The 20,419-nt window shown below is 40.7% G+C and overlaps 2 protein-coding genes across 6 annotated transcripts in view; one reads left to right on the top strand and one right to left on the bottom strand.

Moving 5' to 3' along the window:
* The window catches only part of SLF1 (SMC5-SMC6 complex localization factor 1), a 34,838-nt gene extending 26,232 nt beyond the window's left edge, over positions 1-8,606 (bottom strand). The window contains exons 1-4 of one of the 3 annotated variants that reach the window (XR_004427537.1): positions 8,474-8,606; positions 7,256-7,369; positions 6,979-7,054; positions 1,784-2,027 (exon numbers count right to left, since the gene is read on the bottom strand). Coding sequence is in view for 2 of the 3 variants with exons in the window: in XM_033163693.1 (XP_033019584.1) it covers positions 1,784-2,027; positions 6,979-7,054; positions 7,256-7,369; positions 8,474-8,509 (470 nt within the window). In the remaining variant the exon portion in view is untranslated. Of the gene's footprint in view, positions 1-1,783; positions 2,028-6,978; positions 7,055-7,255; positions 7,370-8,029; positions 8,057-8,473 lie in introns of those variants that run through there. The other 2 variants (XM_033163693.1, XM_033163695.1) reach the window with 2 other exon arrangements.
* A 3-nt stretch (positions 8,607-8,609) lies between these two features.
* Positions 8,610-20,419, top strand: part of KIAA0825 (KIAA0825 ortholog) — a 180,328-nt gene continuing 168,518 nt past the window's right edge. For 2 of the 3 annotated variants that reach the window (XM_033163688.1, XM_033163692.1), the window contains exon 1: positions 8,651-8,749. Coding sequence is in view for 1 of the 3 variants with exons in the window: in XM_033163690.1 (XP_033019581.1) it covers positions 8,652-8,749 (98 nt within the window). In the remaining 2 variants the exon portion in view is untranslated. Of the gene's footprint in view, positions 8,750-20,419 lie in introns of all 3 variants that reach the window. The other variant, XM_033163690.1, reaches the window with a different exon arrangement.

The raw sequence follows: 20,419 nt of genomic DNA, 5'->3' as shown, positions 1-20,419 counted from the left end.
TCTTTAATTCTGTGGTGGGGTTGTGGGAACACGTACCTAAAAATGCAGTTTAAAAAATTCCTATCAGAAACACGTGTATTTGCTTTGTCAATGCATTAGTTTAAAACTTAACAGATTTCATACTGTATAGTCAAAATGCTTGATTCGGTTGTTGTTGTTTTTAAACTGGTCAACAGAAATTACTACCGGATTTACATGCAAAGAGCCAACTGTGTGAAAAAGTCCCATGTGAAAAACAGGGGCAGAAATGGGAATGACCATAATAGATAATATTCATTTCCCATTTTTTCTTCTCTCCAAGTAAGTTCATTGTTCTTCAGATGGGAGCAACCTCATAGAAACACCAAACCTAACACACACTCACACACACACACACAGAGAGAAATGCAAATAGGGCCTAGGAAGCACAGTGGACATATAAAGATGCTTTCACAAAAAAATTAATTCAGTTAGGATTTATCCACACTTTACATTCACGGTCAACGCTTTAATGTTCTCCATTTTTTGCCCCCACAAAAACCTGCTCTTTAAAGTTGAATCGGAGCCAACGTAAATCCATGGAAAACCTGAACTGCTTTTTGTTGTTTGGACACAGAACACAGAAGCATGGACCTGTGTAGGGCACCTGTGTGGATAAGCCCAAAATCTCTAATGCCAGATTATTGGCTCCTGTGTGTAACCTAGGCCATCTTCACTCCACTCAACACCTGGGCCCCATTCTGCAACCATATGATGCAAACTGCAATAGTGCACCCCACTTCTTCCTTTTTCTACCTATAGTTTGTTGGGCAGCACAGTGAGGCTGCTGCTTCCTCTCCTTCACTGTAGCTAAATGAGGGTGTGAAAGCACCACATGGACTCCCCCAAAGTTTGTGTTGGAAAACCAGCACAACACAAATACATGTGGGAAAGGGGCTGCCAATTCTGCTGGAGTTTTCTTGTATGCCTCTTATCAAATACTTGAGGCTTGCAAGGGCCTAAGTCTGTGTGACAACAAGTGATTTGAATTGTAGTTTACTGGGAAAGGAAACTAATTTTAATTTCATCAAGAAAAGGACACTTCAGGTACAACAGGACAGGTGGATTCGTAACACTGTAATACAAGTACCATCTCCTCCTGTTAAGCCCCCCACAATCAACCATGATGGGGAGAGCTATGGGCAGAAAGACAGAGAAGCAAAAGAAAAGTAGTAAAACAACTGCTGAGTTTAGCAGTGAAAACAGTAAATTAAAAATAAATTCTAAAGAATGTATATTGAAGGTGCACAGGACAGTATACATGCAATTACCTCACTTTATCCTTACAATCCTGAGATCATTTGTCCAAGGTCTCCAACTAAGATTCTAATAGAGATTTGACTGGTTTGGTTTTGGAATTCAGTATTCTATTTGTTCCAATTACTAAAAACATATTCAAGATCTCTGCAAGACAAAGTTGCAGACTGAAGAAAATGACCTTTTGTCCACATGGAAGTAACCCTTGTGCAGATTCTTCTACGCAATTGGTTGTGGTATTGTTATTTAATTTGCTGTGTAGCTGGGTATCCTAACTCACAGGGTGGGGGGAACCCCAAACATACAAAATGCACTTCACAATTCATAGCAAACAGTTTCTCCTATGCCAATACTATCTCTATATAAATAAAACATAGTTGAAGCGACCCTGTAGCAGAATTGCTGTGGACCATAGTAAGTGAGAGGGAGGGAAACACCCACAAAACTATTTTCATCTAAATCAAAGTGAATTAACATATTTCTTCAGTTTTAAGAAGTCTTATCCTACCTTCTCAAAGAATCCTCTAGTTTATCACCATTCATAACAAGGAGGACAACTTTCCATCTGTGAAAGGCCCCTGCAGCACCAGAGCGTATCAGCTCTTCGCGCCATCTTTTAGGTGCAGATTGCATTTGAGGTGAATAATGGGAGACTTTTTCGATTTTATATCCCCATTCGTAAGTTGTTTCATCAAGCCATCTGCCACTTTCGGCACTATTAATTATGTAGTCCTTGGTTAGTATCCACTTTCCTGGAAAGCAAATCAACTGTCATCCACGAAAGATTTTTTTTCTGCAGACAAATGGCAATCAAATGAAGATCAAATATAAAAATTAGCAACAACCACTGTTAGGGCAGAAAAAAGGGGATCTTAATGTAATTTTCTACTACAGTTGCTGACCTCTTCTATAATGTTAAAATGTTTTGGCACATTTTCATTAAAAACAGTGATCCTAATTTTTTTGGTAAGAATTCTTTAGGTTTTTTTTTAATGTGTCTATTCATTTTGAGCAACTTTGTACTAATTAACATTTTATGCTTATACACTAGTTTCTATGCATAATATATTCTCAAAAATATAATGTATTTACTTCCAAGTGTATATGTACAGCATAGTATTGCAGCCTTAATCATGCTTTCAAAACACTAAGCATTCTTTTGGGGGGTGGGGGGGTGGGGAAATGCTTTGAAAAATCAACAGATTTTTTTGCAAAGGACTGCAAGCAGGAGAATAAATGCCTGCCCATTGCTACACGTGGATTCTTTCTTTAAGAAACCCCCTCTTTTATTCTGCATTAGCATATTTCAGATATATTATTCTATGTTGTCAGCATGTGCTCTAAAAGAAAAATATAGCCGATAGACACTCATACTTCTGCAACTTTTCATCTTCAAAATGTGAAACATAAATATCACACACCCACCAGCTAGCATACTCTGTAAAGTTTAACTATAGCCATGCCCACCCGAATTCTGGAGGCCCCTATAACCTCAGTCAAACATTAAATTTGAGAGATAATTATTTTATACCAGCAGCTTCCACCTCCAAAATTGATTTCTCTTCTATTAGCACATCATGTACTCAACATGCTAGCTTAAATGTGATTTTGATGGTATTGTCCCCTTTCCTCTTTTGCCCAAACCTTATTTTCCCATTCTTTCAGGGTTCAAAGCAGTAACAGCAGCACCATACGCTTTACATAAAAACGAACTACAGCATATTTCATAGTGAAGCAGCTAAAACTGTGATCCTAATCAATTTTACAGCCGAGCAGAGCAGATTGTGCCATTGCAAGGCAACGTTTTACCAGATGGTACTTCTATAGGTGCTAGCTTTGCATGCCAGCAGTCATCTGATGGAAAGGGAGTGGGAGGGGAAAGGTACTCTCAGCCTCTTTGTTTAGGAACCATTACCCTGTATTAATATTTCTTGGTGAAAAGGTTCCCAATCACAAAGGCATGCTACCTGAAACACTCAGATTTTGTATGAAAAAAATTCAGTCACAAGTTTCCTTTGAGTAGCTTCCACTAGTGTGCATTTGTAACAAGTTTGTAGGGAGTTAACATTCTAGGACAGAAGCGTTTTCTGTATTATTGATGTTGACACAAGAAAAATATATAAATAATAATTGACCTTTATAGCTCAGTGTGCATGGCACTTTATAAAGAACAGCTATAATACTGTAGGTCCCTACCTCAAGGAGTTTACAATCTAAAATAGACACACTAAAGCAGGGGAAGAAAGGGGGAAATAGAGGCAGGGGTACTTTGGTTTATTTACCATAGGGATTAGGTGAATATTCATAAGCTTTCCAGAAAAGGTTAGTATTGAGGAAAGGCTTAAAGAAAATAAGTTACATGGTTGAATGGAGACATGCTGAAAGGTGAATTCAGGCATTAGGGCCAGCAAGGAAAAAGGTGCAGTCATTTCATGGAGCTGGATGCCACAGTTAAAATAAGAGCTCTGGGTTCACACCCACAAGAAGAGGAGGCTGAAAGGTGGAGTTTGTGTATCCACAGGTCTCTGAGAGCACGAGTTGCTATTTTTTGTGAAAACTCATGATTTTAAACTTATTGATACCTTCCATTTTTATCATGTTAGATGCTTTAATTAAAATCCAGTTGGGATCTAGTATAGCCTAAAAAGGTAAAGGACCCCTGGATGGTTAAGTCCAGGAAAAGGCGAATGGACTTTTCAGGCCAAGGGAGCCGGCGTTTGTCCACAGACAGCTTTCCAGGTCATGTGGCCAGCATGACTAAACCGCTTCTGGCGCAACGGAACACTGTGATGGAAGCCAGAGCGCACGGAAACGCCATGTACCTTCCCGCCACCTATTTATCTACTTGCACTGGTATGCTTTCAAATGTTAGGTTGGCAGAAGCTGGGACAGAGCAACAGGAGCTCATCCATCGTGCAGATTCAAACTGCCGACCTTCCGATCAGTAAGCCCAAGAACCTCAGTGGTTTAGACCACAGTGCCACCTGCGTCCCAAATTAGAATAGCCTAAAACCAGCCTGATGCCCTCTTAGATGTTTGTGAGTGCAATTCCCTGCATGGTCTACCCCCTGCCTTGCAGGACATATTTGGGAGGGAAAAAGGCTAAGGAGTAAACCCTATACAAATCCGGAGTGGAGTCCCTAAGATGGTTAGATGGAGTCTTCTATGCCAGTGTTTTTCAACCTTTTTTGGGCAAAGGCACACTTGTTTCAGGAAAAAAATCACGAGGCACACCACCATTAGAAAATGTTAAAAAAATTAACTCTGTACCTATATTGACTATATATAAAGTAATTCTCTTGAATTTTTCAATTTTTCCCACGGCACACCAGGCAACATCTCGTGGCACACTAGTGTGCCGCGGAACAGTGGTTGAAAAACACTGTTCTATGCCTCCTTCCGATAATTCCTGTAGCCAAGCTGGTGCCAAATGTATTGTTCTGCTTTCCTTTGGACATCATTGAGGTTGAGTGGGGCAGCTCTTGTTGCTTAGACCAGTGTTTTTCAACCACTGTTCCGCGGCACACTAGTGTGCCGCGAGATGTTGCCTGGTGTGCCGTGGGAAAAATTTGTTTATTTGATTCCTATTCAAGAGAATTACTTTATATATAGTCAATATAGGCACAGAGTTAAATTTTTTAACATTTTCTAATGGTGGTGTGCCTCGTGATTTTTTTCATGAAACAAGTGTGCCTTTGCCCAAAAAGGTTGAAAAACACTGGCTTAGACAGCCCAGGACCTCAGTAAACACTGCCAAGTTTTGAAGTGAGGTCACTTCAGTGCTGCTAACGCAGCAAAAACAAATGCAGGAAGCAGCAGTTACAAGTTTCTAGTTACAGCAGATACTCCATTGTCTCTCAAGACAGATGGATGCCAACAATTACAAGGTATTTTCAAATTCGTCAAAATCTTTGGCATTAGCAAAAAATGTGTTAAACGATCAATGAGAATTACCACAACTATGAAAGCTAAAGAGAAGTTATTGTTGGGAAATTTATGGTGATATGCAAGAAATGAAATGAAAACCTTGTAAAATAGGTACAATACCCAAAGTGCTCACTAAGAATTAGTATCTGCAGGATTTTTAAGGTCACAGAAGATACAAAACAAAACCAACTCTAGTTATGTACACACATATGCATACTTTTATTTGTATGCCACCGATCCACAGTTCAAGCCATGATCAAGGCAGCATACAACATGAAAAAAAATTCTACACAAATCGCAACAAGATCTAGAACACAGATACAAAAAAACAACAGCAACAACAGCCCCCAACAATCATACCCCAAGAGTATGTATGTGGATGCCAAGAAAGCATGTAACAGATTAGAATGGCCTTTAAAAAATATTATGCATTAAAGTTTTTAAGGTAACACCGGTCCTGAGAGACCTACATTGGCTCCCAGTATGGTTCCAAGCACAATTCAAAGTGTTGGTGCTGACCTTTTAAAGCCCTAAACGGCCTTGGTCCTGTATACCTGAAGGAGCGTCTCCACCCCCGTATCTGAAGAAGTGTGCATGCACATGAAGGCTCATACCAAGAACAAACTTAGTTGGTCTCTAAGGTGCTACTGGAAAGAATTTTTTATTTTATTTTGTTTTGACTATGGCAGACCAACACGGCTACCCACCTGTAACTCCACCCCCATTGTTCAGCCTGAACACTGAGATCCAGCGCAGAGGGCCTTCTGGCAGTTCCTTCATTGCGAGAAGTGAGGTTACAGGGAACCAGACATAGAGGGCCTTCTCGGTAGTGGCGCCCACCCTGTGGAACACCCTTCCATCAGATGTCAAGGAAATAAGCAGCTATCCTATTTTTAAAAGACATCTGAAGGCTGCCCTGTTTAGGGAAGTTTTTAATATTTAATACTGTATTGTTTTAACACTCGATTAGGAGCCACCCAGAGTGGCTGGGTAAACTCAGCCAGATGGGCGGGGTACAAATAATAAATTATTATTATAAGGTAACTAATTTGATAGATTGATTGTGTTTATACTCAGTGCATCATCAGTAGTTAATGGTTACAATTTTAAAATGTTTAATCTGAGTATAGGTATTATTATTTAACAAACTTGTATACAGTTTACAAGAAAATATTCTTCCAAAGCACTCTATAGACTATACATCAAAATGTTACCAATTAAATGTAATTTAAATCCATTAAAAATACCCTAACCATTTTAACACACTATTATTTTAAAATGTTATTAAAGTCAACAATGGCCAACACTAATCCAGCATAATAACCACACTTAAAAGGCCAAAAATGTTAATCAGTCAAAGACCTGGTTATAGATGCTTGTCACCTAAAGATATGTAATGAAGGTGCCAGGCAAGCCTCCCTGGGGAGAGCATTCCACAAACAGGGAGCCACCGCAGAAAAGGCCCGTTCTTGTGTTGCCATCCTCCAGACCTTTCATGGATAAGGCACACAAAGGGCTTCAGATTATGATCACAGGGTCAGCTCATATGGGAAGTGACAGTCCTTACGGTATTGCAGTCCTGAGCCATTTGAGGCTTCATAGGTAAAAACCAGTACTTTGAATTGGGCTCGGAAACTAATTGGCAACCCGTGCAGTCAGGCCCGGATCAGTGCAATGTGCTCAAATTATCTTGCCCTATTGAGCAACTTGACTGCCAATTTCTGCACCAGCTGAAGTTTCCGAACCGTCTGCAAAGGAACAGCACACTATACATACCTGCTGCGCATGCTGCTAAGAACTTTTCACTCTTGCAAGGCCTCTTTGCTATAAGGTGAGTGCAATCTCTGTATTCCTAGCAACAAAAAGAACACACAACCATAAACTAAAAATTGCATACACATTTTCAAAAATAACAAGGTAAGAAGTAGAATTTGCTCTTTTGCCAGAGTGTAGCATGCACTCAGTTTTACCACTATGAATACCATATGTTGTAAAGTATTCTAGGTGATAAAAATCCACAAAATATTTAGGCTTATCAATTATCATAACTTACTGTAGTGTTAAAAAAAACACATTTTAGTGTCTGAAGCAATTTGATTAGGGCCTTCTTTTCTTGGTTCTTAAATCCAGTTAGTTGGATCCTCCGTTTTTGGATGTCACTTTCCATCTGTTAAAAGAAAAAAGAAAAAAAGATGAACAACATATATTCTGGCACAATCTGTTAAGATGCAGAGTAGATACAATTAAATAAATCATCAACTCCAAACTACTGTACGAATCTGCTTATTATTACTATTAATTTCATTTCTATAACACTTTATATTTTCAAGGGGAAAATCTCAAAGGAGTTTACAACCTACATTAAAATATCAAAGAGAAGGTCTTCCAGGACACACAGCTTAATGCCTGACTGTATCATTTGCAATGTATATGTAAATGGAATGTTTCTTAGCAGGGCATGGGGTGTTTGGGGATTGTCATAAGTATTTTCAGAAAAGGTGTGTGTGTGCACAAAGGTAGCCTAGAGACTTCAAGATCCACACCTGTTTATTCCAGTATTCTACTTGAGTTATTTGAACTAGTCATGCTATACAAAACCAATAACCTTTCTAGGATTTCACCATTCTCTGTAGAGCGAGCAAAGTTAAATAGCTGTGCCCCAAGTTTGAGAAACTATGGAACTACAAGCCAATGCACATTTACTACAGCCACCCCCACTGTATTCAGCAGGACTTTGCTTCTGGATAAACAACGCTTAGGAAAAAAAAGGCTGAGATTCTGCCACGATAGTGGTTAAGCCATTCGTTCGGGCACGCAACCTTCTTACCTGGGGAGACATGTCCGCAGGGAAGAGAAGCTACAGAAGGAACCGCACCCGACGGAGGAACATCACTAAGTCAGCGAGCGACTTTGCAATACTCTACGTAGTTCTGGAACCCGCGCAGACATTCCTACGGAGACTACGCCCGCTACGCTACTCGCGTAACCACACCTTGCCGCCCGGTTCCGAGCGCGGGAAAAAAATCGCAAGCCAAAAGTACGAAAAGTGGGGGAAGAAGGGTGGGCTTACAGGGAGTTTCTGAAGAAGACGCTCCCCCTCCACACAGAGATAGATAGAAAGATAGTTTCAAAAGCAGAGAAAGCCTCGAGGGCAATGCTGCTGAGTTAAGGAGAGCGCAGCGTTGCCAACCAGCTCAAAGAAGAACAGCAGCAGCTCCCGCCAACCAGAAGCCTCCATCTGACTGTATGTAAAGCCTCGCGCGCCGTTTACCTCAGGCGATTTCCCCCTCGGCCGGCGCCAGAGCATCGCACGGCGCGGCCTCTCAGTACTTGGAGCGTTTCTCCCGCCTTCCTTCCTTCCCGCGTAGGCGCTCTCTCTCTCTCTTTCTTTTTCGCGCGCGGGAAAAGAGCCTAGGCCGCCTCCTCCGTCTTGGTGGCTCCTCCTCCGGATGTCGGAACCCGGCCATTCCGAGCCGTCGTTACTGACGCTCGTTTGGTCTCCGGGGCTACCAGGCGCCGAAAGAGGGAGCGGGGCCCGGCCTACCTGGTAAGTGACGTCGAAGCCTGTCAGGGCAGCGGGACGGGAAAGGGGCTCGGCGGCGGCGTCTGCCGTCTCTTCCTTTCGACCTCTGAAGCGCCCACTCAGCCTCGCCTTCCGTCCCTGGTTCTCCTCATACGCCGAAGGGAGGCGAAGGAGACGGAGAGACTTACTGACAGATTTGTTGTTGTTGTTGATAATAATAATAATAATAATAATAATAATAATAATAATAATAATATGAACTTTCTGGCGAATGGGTTTGGCCTTAAAAAGATGCCTCAGGACTGCTTCCTTAGCTCAGGACGGAGCTTGCTGCTCCCCTGAAACTTAGGGCACATTCTGTGCATCTCCTAGTCAAGGTGCCAAAGGACTTTTGTGTGCTACTGCTCCTTGGTTAGGTTTTTATCCAAACTAATGTAGCACCAGGGACGCGGGTGGCGCTGTGGGTTAAACCACAGAGCCTAGGGCTTGCCGATCAGAAGGTCAGTGGTTCGAATCCCTGCGACGGGGTGAGCTCCCGTTGCTCTGTCCCTGCTCCTGCCAACCTAGCAGTTCGAAAGCACATCAAAGTGCAAGTAGATAAATAGGTACCACTCCGGCGGGAAGGTAAACAGCATTTCCGTGCGCTGCTCTGGTTCGCTGTACGCCGGCTCCCTCGGCCAATAAAGGGAGATGAGCGCCGCAACCCCAGAGTCGTCTGCGACTGGACCTAATGGTCAGGGGTCCCTTTACCTTACCTTAATGTAGTCCCACACATAGGCGGAGCAGGGTGGCGGTTGCTATGGGTGTAGCCAGGAGGGGACAGGGGCAGCTGCTCCCCCAAAATCAAGTAAATAAAAATACTTAACTGACCAACAGCGTCGCTGATAACTCGGTTCTGCCCCCCCCCCAACGCATTCCCCGTCCTAAAAATAAATCCTGGCCATGCCCATGGCAGTTGCCCCCCGCCCCTCCTGCCAATCAAGTAAATAAAAATACTTAACTAAAAAAATTGTTTGACAGGTTTTTCTGTCAAAATTGTTTTGACAGGTTTTTCTGAGCACTTGGTCAAAAGAAAGTAATTTAAAACAACTTATTGAAACAATTCATTCCAAATCTGCTAGACAGAAGAGGATGACAGGTGGGGGGTCCTGCCCCCCCCATAAATCCTGGCTACTCCCATGGTCCCAGTTTTGTATCTTGTTTAGAAGTTCCTGAGCTTTGGTTTACAGTGGTACTGTATATTCTGGTGTATAAGACTACTTTTTAATCCAGGAAAATCTTCTCAAAAGTCGGGGGTCGTCTTATACGCCAGGTGGAGAATCTGCAGTCGAGTATATCTCAGACTCTATATTTTAACTGGAAAAGTTGGGGGTCGTCTTATACACCCAGTCGTCTTATACACCGGAAAATACAGTACCTCTGGTTATGAACTTAATTCGTTCTGGAGGTCCGTTCTTAACCTGAAACTGTTCTTAACCTGAGATACCACTTTAGCTAATGGGGCCTCCTGCTGCTGCCGTGCCTCCACTGCACGATTTCTGTTCTCATCCTGGGGTAAAGTTCTTAACCCGAGGTATTACTTCCAGGTTAGCGGATTCTGTAGCCCAAAGTTTTTTCAATAAGAAAAAATAACTATAATTTAAAACTTTAAAAAAGTTGAAATAATAGACTGGAAACAGATTAAAACTTGCATAAACTTACTAAACAACTAGTAGGCTTGTCTAAATAAAAATGATTTTAGCAGGCGTCAAAAGGAGTACATAGGGTGCTTGCTTGGTATCACTAGGCAGGGAGTTTTAAAGTTTTGGTGATGCCACAATAAAAGATCAAGTTCTTGCAGATGTACAGGTAGAACAGATATTATGTAGCACCTGTTCTGATGATCAAAGCAGCTGAGTAGGTTAACTTGTCCCAAGTTGTTAAGGGCTTTATATAATAATAGTAACACCCTGAACTCGGCCAGGTAGCAAATCAGCCACCAGCGCAGTTCTCTGAGCACAGGTGTTATATGCTGACAAGGCTTCACTTTTGTCAGCTATTATGCTGCAGCATTCTGCACTAACTGCAGCCTCTGGATCAAGCGCAAGGGAAGCCCCACATAAGAGTGCATTGCAGTAATCCAGTCTCGAAGTAACCAATGCATGAAATACTGCGGCCAGGCTTTCCTGGTACAGCAGTGGCAATAGCTGTCAAACCAATTGCAGCTAGTAAAAGGCAAATCTAGCCACTGAGGCTACCTGAGCCTCCAGTGATAGAGCTACATCCAGAAACGCCCTAAACCAAACGTGTTTCTTCAGGGAGTGCAATGCCATCCAGGGTGGGCAGTTGACTAATTTCTTGGACAAGCAAACTAGTTACTGTACCTACAGTGTCTCCATCTTGCCAGGATTCAAGCTCAGCGTGTTTTACCTCATCCATCTCACTACTGCATGCAAGCAATGGCCCTGGGACTGCACAGCCTCTCCTGATTGTGATGTTATGGAGAAATAGAACCAAGTGTTATCAGTATACGGATGGCACCTGGCCCTGAAACTCCCAATGACCACACCCAGCAACTTCATGTAGATATTAAATAGCACTGGAGGAGATAGTGCTCTGCAGCATCCCATAACGTAGCCTGCCAAACTTTTTTTGTAAAGTGTTCTCTTTTCTCTTTATAGTACTATAGCTACCCGGTATATATTTCAAATCCTCCACTCCTTTTGTCTTTCCCTACATCAGACACCTCTCTATAGAACCATTCCTGTCTTTCTTTCTATACCTCATAGAATATCCCCCACTCCACATTGTCCCTCAGAAATCCCTTATTTCTACTTTTCCTTCTGTACTTAAGTGATATAAATCCAAGATAAAATTTAAGATACCTTTTGGTTATGCCTTTTGGGCTAGGAACTTTTGCTACCTTTACCTTTTTAGAACACATCTAGCATGAAGTAAGAGAGCAGATCATCATAAGTAAAACTATTTTTTTTCTTTTTTTTAATTAAAATGTTGCATGAACTATAATGTCAGCATATTATTGAAAATTAGTCTTCTTTAGTACTTAGGTGAAAAAGAAAATATGTCCTAAATTCCTGACCACTTGAGAATGTTACTCTAATACCTTACTCCTTATCACAAGGCAATGCTTTATACTTGTAATCTTGTACTCTCTTTTGACCTACTTACTGTTCTAATCCCTTTCGTTGAAAAGTAATTAACTAAAATAGCTTTACAATATTCTTATACCGGTATATGATTTTGTAGCATCCCTGTTGATACATTAATACAGTGAGCTTTCTATGTTAAGTGTTTTCTAATATTTATCCTCTTCAGCCACACAGTATCCCTGCAAGAGAGGCTATTAATATTAAATGATAGTAACTTGTCCAATCCCACCATATGAATTGTGGCTTTGCTGCAATAGTGTACTGTTCTTATAAAATTTCCTATTGCTAATCAGTTAATTGGATGCTTACCATAAGGTTGATAATTTAGTCTTTGTATTTAGTCTTTGTATCCTTAAAATTGTTCCAGGTATTATGACCCAAAATAAGTATCAGTCTTATTTACAGCTTTGTTTCAGTTCATTTAGTCCAACACCAGTCAGACCTTCCAATAGGATCACACTAGGCACTGTACAATAATAGAAATCTATGAAGATACTGTTTCAGTTAGCGTAATAGGAGGAATTCTAGAATGTTTTACTTAGAACAAGTATGCTCAAAGTTTTGGGGTGTGTGGTCCACATAGAATATGCTTATGTGCTTGCTCCTCACTTGCATGGCACATGCACATACATGTCAGTTTAAAATAAAGACATCCAAACCCCTGTGTTGGAAAGAATTTGGTGGCTCTGCTTGGATCCATTGTGCTCCACCAGCAGGGGATTTGTGCCGCCATAAAGGTTTCCTTTGTGTGTGCCAAAAGTGTAATCAGGGTGTTTTTGAGATGAGGAAGAAGTGGAATTGAGCTGTCCAAGGAGCCAGTAGATCCTAAGTGGGTTCACCTACTGACAGTGGGCTCAATCAGGGTTGTGCCAGCAAAACCTGGGATGAAACTGTTCATCTTCCATCATGAGCTCTGTTCCACCCAGCCACTGCTAGATGGGAGTTATGATTGGTCCCTAAGTCGCTTTATGTTCAATGAGACTTATTCCAGTTTGAATATGATTGCAGTCTTATTAGTGGCCTTCTATAGTTCCTTCTCTACTTCAGGCAGAACTACATGTTGTATGCTGTTTCACATTCTCTCTCCTTTTTCAGCTTTTTAAATGTAAAACAGCCATTTGAAGGGAAGATAAGTACAGGAGAAGTGGGGCTTCTTAATTTTGCAACCTGCTCTGGAATGCCTTTTTAGTAATGAAGAGCAAGCTATACATTTTAAACAAATAACTAAAACTTTTTATCTTTGCTCAGTTTTCTCATGGAAATTTTGCCTTCTCAAGTGCTTTTACCCTGCATGAAAAATACACAGGTGAAACTCGAAAAATTAGAATATCGTGGAAAAGTCAATTTATGTAAGCAATTGTTTTCATTAGCTGCTGGAGTTTAATATATGAGATAGACTCATCAAAGCGAGATATGTCAAGCCTTTGTTTGTTATAATTGTGATGATTATGGCGTACAGCTGATGAAAACCCAAAAATTGAAATTGTTAATTTGGGGTTCTCATCAGCTGTACACCATAATCATCACAATTATAACAAATAAAGGCTTGACATATCTCGCTTTGCATGTCATGAGTCTATCTCATATATTAAACTCCAGTAGCTAATGAAAACAATTGCTTACATAAATTGACTTTTCCACGATATTCTAATTTTTTGAGTTTCACCTGTATATAGATGGTCTGTGATTCTACTTTGTTATTTGGTACAGGAGATCAGTTGGATGGCCACCTGGTACTCGTGCTATGGTATGTGATGAATGCAGTTAACTTACACAGCACTGATCCATCTTTTCTATCTCTTTTCATCTGGTCTGGCTCTATGCCTAGGAAGACTTTGCTATGCCAGTTCATTTGTTGTTTGAGTTTTGTTTGCTGTAGTTATATTTGATGAGGCTCAGCTGTGTAGCTGGGAATACTCAGTATGGCAAATTATAAGAACCATATTGCAGAGGACAAGTAATTGATGTATTCACTATTTTACATCCTGAGTTTCCAAAAGGTTGTGTAACAGTTCTCTTTCTCATTTTATTCTCAGAATCTTTTCTTAAAGGTTAGGCAGAGAGCTAGTAGTTGGTCCCAGGTTACCCAGTTGGCTTCATGGCTGAGTGGGGATTTGCTGGGTCCGCCCAGTCCTAGTCAAACACTGTAACTACTAGACCATGCTGGTGTTCCTAGTATAGTAATATTGACCATAGTTATGGGGTGCTCTTACATTGATCACTGATATTGGAGACTCAAGTAACCTTTGTAGTGAGGAGTGCCTTCTACCCAATCCAGCTGGTATGCCAACTATACCTGTTCCTGGGCAAAGATAACTTCATCAATGTCACCCATACATTGGTAACCTCAAGACTGGAGAATTGCAATATGCTCTGTTTGGGACTACCCTTAAGGTTGGTTTCAAAGCTGTAACTATTGTAAAATGCAGCCAGTAGTGGCAGCCTGTCATGTAACATTGCACTGCTCTTACAGGAGTTGTACCAGTTGCTGGTAAAGTTTTTGCATTGACCTATAACAACTTGGGACTAGGATAGCCAAAGGAATGCCTTTCTTCCTGTTACCCTACAGCAGGGATGAGGAAGCTTATGGCTTCACAATACCAGATTGGTTTGTCAGCCAAATTTGACATGTGGGGTCCGTTCCCACTGTCAGTTACTTGAAATCACAAAGATCTGGCACTTGGAAGTTCCAAAGTTGAGACCGCAAAGCACCTCACAGGCAGCAAGTCACTACTAAAATGGAGCGGGGAGGCATGGGTTTGGCAGGGGCTTCAATGCAACCCATTGGAGTGATGTCAGGTGATTGATAGGTGGGTATGGTTTTGAGAAACTGACCTCATGGACCAAATTGGAACGCCTGGCAGGCCAATATTGATTCCCCACCACTGTTTTGGATAATATGACAATCAGGTGGTGAGGCCCTTCTAGTTGTGTGGCAACCTCTGTAAGTACAATAAACAGCCACTAGAGGCAGGACCTTTTTCTGTGATGATAATAGCAATCAAAACTCTTGAGAAATTAAATTCAGTAGTTTCATTTTGTGGTCTCTGTTTTGAAGTTCAAGTATAGCCACTTTAAGGTCAGTTATGAGATTTGTGTCCATTGGTCCTTTCATGTAGAGACTGGGTGGTTTGTCCTATGAAGAATGTACAAGGACATTGTTGGCAAATCACATATATCTCATTGAAAGATGATCAGATAAATGAATGTGGACGACATTATTAGGTCCTGTAATAATTTATCCAGAGTAGACAAATCCAGGATAGTACTTCAAGCATCTGTTGAAGTGGACTATAGTCCTCAAGCATAGTCTTTAAGATGCCACAAGATGCTTTGTTGATTTTGCTGCAACAGACAAACATGGCCACTTCTTTGGAAATTGTTAAAAATGTTTGCTTCTGCTTAAAGAAAGTAGCTTATTTGACTTCCAAGTTCTCTAAACAAGTCTGATGCACAAGATTCATACTCTGAAAGGTAAATAGTGACAAGTTCAGTCAAAAGGAAAAGAGTAATAATTTATAAGGGAACCGTAGAAAATGATGCCAGCCAGTCGTTTTAAAGTGCATCTATCTCACCTTTAATGAATTAGATTTGTCAACAATGTATGTTTTATGCACTACTTCTAATGAAATGGCATACCAGTAACGCGGTGTACTTTGAGGTTTCCTCTATCAAAGCTTTTTGCTGTCTTAAAATAGACCTTTTAAATAATAGATACTAAAAACTACATTTAAATAACATTAAGGTTGTGACACAGACACCAAATGACAAACTTCAGGCAATTCAAAGTCTGACATCTTGTCATTAACTCATATTGTTGTTTTTTAAAAAAGAATAAGCACAATAGCATGATTTAAGGTTGACTGTCAGCTTAACTTTATATATCTTGGCTTTTGTTATTGGTGTCACAACCTTAATGTCATTTTCACTTAGGCTTTCACATTTCTTTTGCTAAATTCTTAAAGGAAAATAACTGAATGGCACATCTAAAACACATAAATAGCTTCTTCAATAGCTTATTCTGAGCCTCAAACTAAAAATCTAGAAACTCTATTTTAGGGTGGGGTGCTTCCAGCTAAATTGCCAATGCTTTGTTTGTGGCCACCCCTATCAAGCACAGAAACATATTCCTATATTTAATTTCCTTCTATTCAAGGCAATTAAGATTTTAAATGTTTATTATTTTTAATATAAGCCCCATTATATAATAACACAACACATGCATAAGTGCTTAACATTCGTTATTTGACACATTTTATTTGCCAACCAATTGCACTTGCAATTCTTTCGCATTTGTTTTATAGAAATGTTTATTTAAACTGTATTTGATTAAAATATTTTTGTCTTACCATTCTGCTTTCCCAAAAGCACTCAATTCAGCTAATGGGATAAAACTCAAAAGATACATAAAGTCCAAAAATCAAACAAATCTATCTATCTATCTATGAATGAAACATTTAGCAAGATCACAAAACCAAAAATCTGAAAAGCAGGCAAAATGATGAAAAACCACTGCAGCTTCAGAATCAGGATCATTCTAAAAAGCCAACCTCAAATGCCTTCCAAAATAAGAACATTTTTATGGATCACTAGAAGGCATGGGGCAGTTTGGCCAAACAAGATCCTTGAGTTATTTGGCCTGGGCGTAATGTCCCATGTACTCAGCTTCCTCACCTCAAATAGTGAGGGAACTCAAATCATGGCCTCCTCTGAACAGAACAGAAGATTCATTTAGGAGGAGGCAGTCCTTATGATATCTAGGTCTCGGGCAAATAAGTGCTTTGGAAATGAAATCCTTTCAGTATCTGGATCTATTTAAATCTGGCTTCAGACCTGGTTTTGTTACTGAAGCATTCTTGGTTACCCTGATGGATAACCCCTACTGGGAGAAGGATGAGTGTGGCCCTGTTTGTTCTGGATAGGCTGGCTGGGGGGTTGGGATGCTATACCTCTGTGGTTCTGGTCCTGCCTGGTGGACCAACTCCAGAAGGTGGGATTTGTGTTTTGGAGGTCACTCAGGATTCAATATTGTCTGACGAGGCCTGCTCGTCCTGTGCGAAAATGATCAGTCTCACACCGGTGTGTGTTGAAAGAGTCTGATAGCTCAAAGACTCCAGGAGCCTTTATTTATACAAAAACATACAGGAACATTTCATCATATTTGGACTACATTGCATCAGCCAGGGGTATGGAAGTGCCATATATGGGTAGGGTGGACTACATTCTTGCATCAGCCAGGGGTATGGAAATGCCATATATGGGTAGGGTGGGCTTCATACTTACAACATGCCATGTTTACGTGGGTTAATGGGCCTGTGTGCATGTGATATTCCTTGTGCCCAGTGGGTGTGGTACATGTTCATCCTGATAAGGGCGGTACCCCAGCAGGCAGAGTGCACGTTGGTGCATGGCCTTCCTGATAAGGGCAGTTTGTGGTTTTTGTGTCACTACGCCCAAACGGCCAGTTTCCCTACAATTGTCTCTCATGCTGCTCATCATGCATGCTCATATTTTGGATATGGCTATCGAAAGACCAGGGATGCGGGTGGCGCTGTGGGTTAAACCACAGAGCCTAGGGCTTGCTGATCAGAAGGTTGGTGGTTTGAATCCCCGCGATGGGGTGAACTCGCGTTGCTCGGTTCCAGCTCCTGGCCACCTAGCAGTTTGAAAGCATGTGCAAGTAGATAAATAGGTACCACTCCGGCGGGAAGGTAAACGGTGTTTCCGTGTGCTGCTCTGGTTTGCCAGAAGTGGCTTTGTCATGCTGGCCACGTGACCCAGAAGCTATACGCCGACTACTTTGGCCAGTAATGCGAGATGAACGCCGCAACCCCAGAGTCGGACACGACTGGACCTAATGGTCAGAGGTCCCTTTACCTTTATTGAAACACTAAAGTAGCAGCAGTACACTGATGACACTAGCATTCAGTTCTGCTTATTTTATTCATCTGAGTGCTGGTAGATCCAGATTTGAAATGAGAGGTTGTGGTAGACATGGCACGCAGCATCTTTCACTTGCCAAGGCAGCTATAACCACTCCTGGACAGAGAGTGCCTGGCCATGGTTATCCCTGCTCTGGTTAACTTCCAGGTTAGACTACTACTTCAGTGTCTGGGTTACATGAAAATTTCAGTTAGTCCCCAGTATAGCTTTTGTAGTTAACTTGAAGTAAGTTAAACAGTGGAGCTCCTTCCCCCAAGAAAATCACAATGGCAAATAATTTTGAAATTTACAAAATGGGATTAGATATCAATACAAAATTATGCTGGTAATTACTAATTATGCCAAACTCTGCCTTTACCTGCCACCATTTTGTAATTGGATTCATCCCTGAACCTTTTGACTGAGGCTCACAAGTTTTGTGACTGTTGGGCTCATATTTTTCCACCTTCTCAAGTGGGAGGAAATGAGAACCCCTGTTGTAGAGAATTGCTCTTAGAAAATTCAGGTATACTTTCTGAAAATAACTATGTCTCTGTAGGAATGTTGTTTGTTATATGACACTGGAAAGTAATATAAATCAGATTCTTAGGTTATCTCCCATACAGATACAGCAGCCTTCTGGCCAGTTTTGTGATCTCATTAGTTCCTTAGCAAATTAAGTGGTGAAGGTGGTGAAACTTTAACAAATAACAAAGTGGTGAAACTTTAACAAATAGCAGAACTAGAAATGTTGTTGGAAATAGTCATGTTGTCCTAAAAATAAAATAAAGAATTTTCACTGCCTTCGCAGTGGTGTTGTACCTCCTCCATGAGCAAGGGGAGACCCACAAGCATATCTGCATGCATGGTGTGAGCCCAGCCCACCTAGACAGCATTCAAGTAGCTGCCATGTCTGGTGTATTTGTTGCAGGAAGGATGTGATAAAGATGCTGGTAATGTTTGAACAAGAAATAGACAATAAAGCAGATGAGCAACAAGCAGGAACCTGATATGCTTTGTTCTCTCAAATCCATTTTTTCCCTATAAAATGGGTGAACATAGCTGCTTAATTTGCCAATATAATGCATATTGTGGCTTGGCTGACTTTCTTGAGTTTGGCTGACTTTCTTGAGTGCTCTGCTAGGCTCATATTTTGAGTTTTCTGCTGTGAATTCACTTAGCGACAGTGTTACCTATGTGTAAAAATATGTTCACATTTTTTGTTATGACTTTATGCCCAACATTGTTTAGTTTTGTACTCTGGATTTTGTGATTGAGCTGTGGTGGCTGGCATCATGTGTGGCTAGTATTACTTGGTGGCAAAGGACTTGAAAGCATATACACAAAGAGCATTTTCTGTAAGCTCTACCCTCAGGTGGCTGAGACTGCTTCTTTGCACCCCAGGTTGCATCCAGATACCAGAACTTTGTTTTTCAGGAGTTAGTAATACTGTGAATTTCAATTAGAGAACAATTCAGTTCACACAGATAACCTCTTCCATTCTGCCTACCCATATTCTGCATTTGCTAGCAATGATATGTGTCATTTGGGGAGGGGGGCACAATGCTATCACATCATCCCTCAGCACCATTGGTGAGACAGGTATTAGGATTGAGAAAAGTAGAGAGTTTGTAAAATATTTTATGGTTTCTCTCCTGAAAACATAAGTTTCTGAAATTATTTCTGATCTTCCCCTTTCTTATAAGTTTTTATATATGTTGTTTCTTTCATTCTGTAGTTTTTTTCTGTGCAACTCATTTTATTTGGTCTTAATTTTTAAAATACAGTCCCAGTTGTTTACCTACTAATCCCATGAATCTATATTAAACAAGCAGTTTATATCAAACTCCTAGCAGCCTTGGTTTAAAATTAAAATACATGATTTACTGTTGAAGTTGTCAAGACTGGAAATAATATTTGTCCAGCTGGACAGCTTTCTTTTGTACTTACTAAATGAAAGTTGAGATTCTGTCTCCTCCATGAAAGCTTCTGTGTCAAGAAGGTAATTTGGACAGTTTGTGCCTTGACAAGGAATATTAAAATCAGATGGAGTGAAGGGAAGTGAGTGTGAGAAAGCAAAATTAACACTGACACTCTCTATTATTTGTGGCTAAGATCAGGATGCCTAAGTTGATAGATTTTAAATGTTAGAGTTATTCACATTAAGCAGTGAACACAGTACAACTGAATTACAGTTGGGTTCTCAAACACTAGATGATGTACTCTTTGTTTTAAAGAGTCAATTTCAGTAGTTGCAAGTTGATATAAACCTATAGTCCATGTTCCTTCTCTATAACATAACTACAGTAGTAGCAGAAATGTCAATGGAAGTGAAACTGATGATTACATAGGGAAGGAAATTATGGTAGTTTCTTTTTCTACTTACCGGTACGTATTCTGTGAGGAATTTGGAATACAAAAATTCATGAATCTGAATATTATGATATAGTGTTCAACAGTAAAGGACCAAAGAAGAAATATGAGACAGAAACTAAAGAGGCTTCTGAATGCATGCAGCTGCTTATGCATGTGCACTGGGGTTCTATGGATTCTCTGTTGTAGCTATAGCTCCCTGAGCTGCATCACAGACTGCCCCAGAGTCTCCCAAGTTTTTCTATAGCAG

The sequence above is a fragment of the Lacerta agilis genome, chromosome 11, assembly GCF_009819535.1.
Source record: "Lacerta agilis isolate rLacAgi1 chromosome 11, rLacAgi1.pri, whole genome shotgun sequence".
NCBI classification, from domain to species: Eukaryota; Metazoa; Chordata; class Lepidosauria; order Squamata; family Lacertidae; genus Lacerta; species Lacerta agilis.
The sequence above is the reverse complement of the archived record's forward strand: the minus strand, read 5'-3'. Positions and strand labels throughout refer to the sequence as shown.